The following is a 7,969-nucleotide window of genomic DNA, read 5'->3' on the forward strand; positions in this document are numbered from 1 at the left end:
ATTCTGTGATTCTGTGAAAGCAGCAGAGGAACGCTCAGGGAAAGCAGGGAGGAAAAGTCAAAGTTTTTTCAGTCTCTATATGCTGTGGGAGAAGTTGAACTGATCTAACATCATGCTCAGGGAAAGCAAGGAGGGAAAGTCAAAGTTTTTTCAGTCTCCATACGCTGTGGGAGAAGTTGAACTGATCTAACATCACACCATGACAAATTGTCCCCGTGTGCCTTCCCTCTGGCTCCCAGGAACACACATTCCTCTCAGCTTCAAACTTGCATTACCTGTCTGCCTCCGTGCATTTGTTCATCTCACCAATTCAGCCAAACCAGAAGGAATGGTTTTCTGCTGATGTGTAAGCTGAATTGGTTCGACTGAATAAATAAATCATTCTGACTAATTCTGGAACTGTAACTTTGGTAAGAATGATTCCTGTCCTTTACTTGGTAAGATTAGCAAAGAAATCAAAATAAGAATTGAAAATGTCAAGGCATAACTAATTTCCTGTTAGTAAGAGAATTTCTCTAAATGTGCTGGTGTGTTCTTCTGCACACATGAGAAAAAAAATATGCAAAAATTGGAATGTAAAAAAACAAATTGTATTACAAATGCAGAAAATGTTCAGTGTTACTGAAAAATAAATACTCGGATTTTTTTTCTTCCCTATTACAAATTTCCATGGAATTTATCTTATAGTTTGCAATTAAATGAGGAAAACTATCGAGAAAGTTTTGAGTATTTTGTGTGCCTGGCTCTAAAGATGAATCAGATTTATTTTTTCTTCTATGGCAAAAATTACTGATTGCAGGCATTTTGATGTTGCATAGAAAAACTTTGAAGACTGGTAAATATGTTTTATTTGCCTTATATATCCTGAATGATAAAACACATGCACAGACACAGTTTTGCTAAACCTTTTTATGTGGTCTACTTGTATCTAACACAGCACATGCACTCACGTGATAGCGGGACAGAGTTTCTCCATGATGGAGACAGCCCAGTAATTTAGAGTCCTGTGCTTGGTCATGGAACATTTGCGGTTGTGTAGCTGCAGCCTGCACCGTCTGATGTGGTCTTGCTCTTGTGCATTAGTGCAAAGCAGGGTAGTTTTATTTAGAGTAGTGAGAAAGTGCTTTATTTTCCATGGTCATTTAAGCTCTGGTCTCTCTTAACTCGTATTTGTTGTAGTGATGCTGTTCATACCTTCAATCTGTATCATTTGTTCGTGTTTATGGTTAGACACTGAAGAGGAATGTACATGGTCAGGATCCCTGCTTTGAAGAGTTTACAGTCTAGAAAGTTCATGACATAGGCCCAGAATCCATTCCTGGTTTGACAATGTCAGATATTGTTCATTTTATTCAGGTATTTATGCACACTTTGCCTCATCCTCCTGACATCATTAAGCATTTGAGTTTGTATTTGCATTTTAGCAGATATTATAGAAAAGATTTAAAGGAGAACGGTCTTAAAAATTACTTCAGAGAGACTGCTTAAGGTTTACAGGAAGAGGAGATTGAAGGAGAGTACGTATGAGACAGTATGAACTATGGCTTTATGGTGTTCAGTAGTGTTTCAGAACTGACTGGGATAGATCACGCACAGAAGATTCTTGAGGGTAAATATGAAATGGATATAAACCACTTCATACCAAAAAAAATGATCTGGACTTCCCATCCATTTTAAGTTGCCAAAGGGTATGTATTTTTAACCACACAACCCTTTCAGTTACCAAAGGTTCTGAGAAAAATATTCACCATCCTAGATTGGAAGAAAGAATGAAAACTAGAGTTTTAGCTTTTAGGGAGGAAAAACCAATTTAGAAATGTTACAGAGTGAGAGATGATGTGATGTGGACGCAGTCTTCTCATCAGTTACTAGAACGAGACAGTTTTTTCCCAGGGAGAGTAAAGTAGATGCAATTTCTTTCTCTGTCAGGGACACAAATTGTTCTAGATGCTTTTTCATAGGATAAAATGAGGGTGGCAATCTTCCAGTGTAACATTTTTGTGGGATGAATGTCAGCAGTAGATAAAGTAACTGATACATAGTTTTAAATGACAGAAATGTATGAAGTAGTAAATTGGTTTCCTTCCCTACATACTCCTCATTAATTTCCTTGGTTTCTAATGGTGCTACCAAATACCTTCTCTTATCTTCCAGTGCTGGAGAGCCATTGGATGCTATTCTGCAGCAATGTAGTCATGCCTCTGTGTGTATGTGTGTGTGTCTTTCTGTCTTTTTATGGAAGCTGATGGTGTATCTTTGCCTCTCTTTACTGATAAAATACATGTGTTTGTTGTTTTTTTTTTAATAAAACAGAATTTGCATATCTAGACTTTGAAACTTTGGAAAATGAGAAATTATTAATATAAAGAACTGGGTCCTTTTTTGATTTTGAAAATTGTCAGTCAAAATCTTCAAGAAGACACATATTGAAGTATTACTGGAGTATGTTTCTTAATTGCTTAGTCTAATAAGTGAAGCTTATTAACTTTTTTCCTTCATTTTTTAGCTTCTCATGTCTGTGTTTGACAACAGCATGAAAACATTTGGGGTTATTGAAAGTGACCCTTTTGACTGGGAGAAGAGTGGAACTGATGGCTCTCTGACAACAACAACTACTTCAACCACGCCTCAGTTGCACACTCGTCTTACTCCGGCTGCAATTGGGTATGTATGCACATTGTGGTCACTTTAAAAGCAGCCACAGAGTACCAAAGGGAAGTTATCTCCTTAATTCGGGCTTCTTCTACGGGATGTTGAATAAACAGAGGAATGCAGGTTTGGGAGCATTTGAAGTATTTCCCTTTTTAGGGTTCCTGTTTGTACTACCCTGAAAGAGCAGCACTGCAGTCCTAAATTTATAGCAATATAAAAGAGCAGCTCAGGAAATTGGCACGTAAATTTGTTAGTCCATCCTTTGCTAAATCATATTTTGTGAAACTAAATTATGTGTCCTGACTTTCACTGCCTGAAAATAAACCCACTGTTTTCTGTAAGCTTGGAATAAACTACTGACTGCAGTTTCCTTAGAAAAATGAATGGATCTTTATAGGAAATTTGGAAGTAATTTTCATCATGTTTAAAACAATATTTAATGTGGTCTTTGAGACTTTCTGTAATTAATGTAGCTAATCCAACCAAATGTGGTTGGATGAGATGTGATGTTTAGTAATATCGATATTCATCTCAGGGGATTGGAGAATATAAGAGGGGTTTATGGGTGAGGAAGAAGTCCTTGTGCCTGTTGTAGTCCTTAAGTAGATCATCTTTTTATCTAAGAGTCACAAAGGTTGTGATGTAGGAGCGTTAGCAGTGCAGTGAGGCTGAAAAAAGACAGAATTTCATATAGAATGTATTAAATTCCCAGTATTTCAAGGTAATTTAAAAAAAAAAGTGTTAAAATAAATGTCAGTCAAGACATGAACTGGTGTTAACTTTACACAGACGTATGGTGTGCACTGTTCAACACACTGATGTTGACAAGGATTTTGTGTAAGATTCAGTCCTATTATCAAACAAAGCGTCATACTGGAATTATTGATAATCTTGGCTTCAGTTGACAGTTCAGGTGACTGCAAAGGAATGATTTTTAATTGACCTTCTGACCATTCACTTTTTAGGAATAACATTGCTTCAGTTTCAGAAGTTACTGAGCTAAGCCTTAGCTCTATTTAGCCCCGAGTCAATGGCACTACAGAACTTTAATTAAAATGTAATGTTTCAGTAGCGTTATGCTTATGTTTTGATTACAAATAATTGGACCAAAATAGTGCTTCAGTAAGAACAGTGATTAATACTGCATTTAGTTTGCTGAGTGATCTTTCTTCCTCACATAGTGTATTTTGTTACTCCACCAAATTTTGGGAAATAGGAAAATAAGGTTGCCATTATTAGAAGAGTCAGGAGTGAAGTTGAGTCTGGACATGATCTCTAACATATTTTCTCAGAAGTTGCTTTGAAACATTCAAAAAAACAGCTTTTAAGTGGTTTTGGTTTTTGTTTTTAAATTTACACCTTTTGTTACATGCCCAAATTAAAGAACCATAAATTGTGAAAGCAAAGAAACAGGTGTTTTTAGTAATAAATAACTTACAAGATTTAGTTTTAGTTTTCTACAGGTGCATGCTCTTGCTTGTAATTTTTCTTCCTTTTAACACAGTAGAGAAGACTTTAGAGTAGAAAACAATTTCAAGAAACACACTGCAGTCTCAATTTTTACTTTTTCTGGGGTTTTTTAAACCTACTTTTGTAGAATTGCCAACGCCACTCCTATCCCAGGAGACTTGCTGCGAGAAAACACAGATGAAGTGTTTCCTGATGAACAGCTCAGTGATGGAGAGAATGGTATTCCAGTTGGTGTCTCACCAGAGAAGCTACCTGGATCCCCTGGGCATCAGCGTCCTCAAGAAAAAGATGTTTGGGAAGAAATGGATGCAAACAGAAACAAAATAAAACTAGGGATCTGTAAGGTACTTATGAGTTTGCATTTTGAAGACCATCTTTGAACAGTTTGATGTGCTTATAGTGCACATAAGATATAATTAATAATGCAGTCTTACTAATATTGATTAGCCAGAATGGCCTAAGAAAACAAGGTTTATGGTAGAACTAACGAATTATTAGAGGGATTTATATACTGGAACAAGCAGACAAGCTTTTAGGCTTAGTCTCACTATATCAGGTCTCTATGATGAATAGTACATGGCTGATAGTTTGAGATTCTTTGTACTTTATTCATATTCCTGTTCTTCAGACATGATTTTGATTCTTGCTCACTGAATGAAACCAAAGCAAATTTCCTGCATCATGCGTTTCCTTGCATGTGGAGAAGTTAGGTACCGAATATACAAAAATCAGCTTAATGTCAATCTTCAATGACAGATTGGCAGCGTGATTGGCAGTATCCATTTAATTCACTTGGTGTTTTGGTCTCTATAAGATATGATGCCTTGGTACCAATCCAAAGAGGTTCATGGGCTAGTCTTTAGAAGAGAATATTGTTTAATCTTGAAAAGTGGCCTCTGAGAAGCTCCTGTCTTGCTTCCTCAAAATTACAGTATTTCGTACTCGGGCAAATACAGCCCTCTTTCTTGATATAGAAATGTTTTGAATATGAAGAAGGATCTGGTACTGAAATGTTCTTTAGCTAGGAGAGCTGTCTAGTATTGAGGCTGTTACTTCTTGTTTACTAGAAAAAAATGTATTGTGGGAAAGATTAAGGCATGGTGCCTATTTTCAAATGTGCTTATTTGTTTGGATTTTACCAGAGAGAAAGGAAATTGTTCTGCTTTAAACAAAGGCAGGTTCTATTAGTTATACCTGTTTAAGATAAGGATTATCATGATTTTCTGGCTCTAAATCATGTCCAGTTAGTATGCAAGATGAAAGGCAATTGGACTAAGACATAGTTCTAAGTCGCAGAAATAGCCAGTAGGTTTAGTGTATAACAGTGTTATGTGCTCCAGAGAATCATAAAGACAGCTTAGGAGCTAATTTCTCTTTATAAGAGCACTTAACTGTAAAGCAGACTGAAGATGCTATTTTCAGTCTTCTTTATTAAAGATGTGGGTTTCAGACTATTAAAGAAAATTTCAGAGATGGGTGTGAAATATCAGAGTAAATTTAAGTGTATTGCTGGATTTTTGAGACTCCTTTTCTCAGACCTGCCCTGAGCTAGTATGTTACTAGTGTTTTGTCTGTGGTAGGTGCATGCTGCAGAGCATATCTAAACTAGCTTAGCTATTGCATGAACTTAAGGACCATTCCAAATACAAATGTGCTTATCACAGGCTAAAAACCTGGGTGGTATTCACCATGCAGTACCTTGTTTTGCTCTGTTTTGCTGCTCCTAGTGAGTTACACTTTATTTTTTTGCACAGGCTGCCACAGAGGAAGAAAACAGCCATGGGCCAGTGAATGGAATGCTTAATGCACCGAGTCTCGGTTCTCCAATTCGAGTTCGCTCAGAAACCACCCAGCTGGACAGAAATGTCCCACTGGTGCGAAAGTTACGTTCGATTCACAGCTTTGAACTGGAGAAGTGTCTGACGTTGGAGTCAAAGCCAGATACTGATAAGTTTCTTGAGACGTGGTAAAGAAATTATTTTATTCTTTTGCTTAGATCTTTTCAGGATACGTAGTCAAGACACTTATCATCTTTCCTCTGCTGTGTGAAAACCAGGAGTGGAGCTGCTGAGTTATGCTTATGCAAGCTGCAGCAGAGTACTTAGTACGTTCATAATATTGTTTGATTAATGGATTTCACCACTTGGCAGCTTCTTTAAAATAGATTAGTGCTAGTATACAGTTAAAGTCAGACTTTCACACTTGAAAATTTTTTATTTCAAGAGCTAGTGGTTGAACTCTGATGTTTATTACCTTTTTCTTCAGTGGGATACTCTTGACAGTCAGTACAACTCATCCTAAATAAGAATGATGACATCGGGTACTCTATAGAGGTAAAATGGGATTAGATCGTATGACATGAGAAGAACAGTTTACAAGAAGTGGAGTTATGAAGTAAAGCTCGAAATGCAGTTAAAACCTGCATGCAGCAGGGTTAGTTATGCCCAAAGGTGTGTCACCAATAAAAAACAATATTGATAGAAGGTAGAGGTTTTAAAATGGAATTTGAGGATAGAGGAAAGACAGATGTATGACAAAATTTTCAACCAATTTGCTTATGCGTAGAAAGAATAAGAGGAGAAGGACACAGTGAAATCTGACTGGGTACAGTAGAACCATAGAACCATAGAATCACAGGTTGGAAGGGACCACAAGGATCACCCAGTCCAACTTCTCAAGGTAAAAGTATCGTTTAAATGAGCTGAGTCAGCATCCTGCCAAGCTGACTCCTAAAACTGAGCAGTATAGGGGAATTTACCACTTCCCCTGGGAGATTATTCCAATGTCTGATTGATCTCGTGGTAAAAAAATTTCTTCTGGAGTTCAATCAGACTCTCTCCAGAAGCAACTTGTGTCCATTACTCCTCGTTTTCTCCATGTGACTCCTTGTGAAAAGGGAGTCTCCATCTTCTTGGTAGCCACCCTTTATGTACTGGTACGTGGTGATAAGGTCTCCCCTAAGCCTTCTTTTTCCAAGGCTGAATAGGTCCAATTTTCTCAGCCTCTCTTATGGCAGGTCTTCCAGTCCTCTCATCATCCTTGTGGCCCTTCTCTGGACCCTTTCCAACCTGTCTGCATCTTTTTTGTATAGTGGGAACCAAAACTGGACACAGTGCTCAAGGTGTGGTCTGACCAGTGCCAAATAGAGAGGGATAATGACATCTTTATTTCTGCTGTGGTGATGCCCTTTTTAATGCACCCCAGCATCCATCAGCTGAGATGCTGACAGTGGCAAAACCCTTCTAAATAGGGGGTTAGGAATTTGAATTTATTAGTTTGCAAGTTATGCAAAGCATAAATAAGGAATCAATCAAAACAGTAACATTCTTCTTGGAAGCATCTACTAACTGCTGCTGGAGACATCTGTTGCTTATGTTCTGCTTTGAGTCTGTGCTTTGTAGCATACATTAAGTACAGTGGACATCTGGCGCTAGCCTCATCCCCGAGTTGGTGTCCACTCACTCTCGTAATTACTTCTGCAATACATGATACATATGGTACATTAGAATTACATTTACAGTATGTGCAGATTTCTAAGACCGTCTGCCCATTTTTACTTGACATCGGTGTTACTTGTCTCAAATTGTGGATCTTTCAACCATTGCTTGTTTGTTCGTTCCAGAATACGACAACCAATTTGTATATAAATCTAGTTTTCATCTACTGAAAAAACTCAGATGTAGCTTACATTGTTTAATTAATTCTTCACTAATTCAGATATTAACTTCTTTTCTTAAGTTTGGAGAAGATGCAGAAAGACTTGAATGCTGCGGCAGAGACTCCTGTTGCTGCTGTTCCTCCTCTTTCTCAGAAAACGGCCATTTCTGCTCCCGTGACTGCCCCGCTG

At 37.6% G+C, this 7,969-nt stretch overlaps 1 protein-coding gene across 1 annotated transcript in view; it reads left to right on the top strand.

Annotated features, from left to right (window-relative positions):
* Window positions 1–2,506: 2,506 nt before the first annotated feature.
* The window catches only part of TTBK2 (tau tubulin kinase 2), a gene marked incomplete at its 5' end in the record, with an annotated part of 22,843 nt that continues 17,380 nt past the window's right edge, over window positions 2,507–7,969 (top strand). The window contains 4 exons of the mRNA XM_010184208.1: window positions 2,507–2,664; window positions 4,250–4,466; window positions 5,877–6,088; window positions 7,861–7,944. Of these exons, the coding sequence (XP_010182510.1) occupies window positions 2,507–2,664; window positions 4,250–4,466; window positions 5,877–6,088; window positions 7,861–7,944 (671 nt within the window). The remainder of the gene's footprint in view (window positions 2,665–4,249; window positions 4,467–5,876; window positions 6,089–7,860; window positions 7,945–7,969) is intronic.

The sequence above is a fragment of the Mesitornis unicolor genome, unplaced genomic scaffold (genome assembly GCF_000695765.1).
Source record: "Mesitornis unicolor isolate BGI_N332 unplaced genomic scaffold, ASM69576v1 scaffold16115, whole genome shotgun sequence".
NCBI classification, from domain to species: Eukaryota; Metazoa; Chordata; class Aves; order Mesitornithiformes; family Mesitornithidae; genus Mesitornis; species Mesitornis unicolor.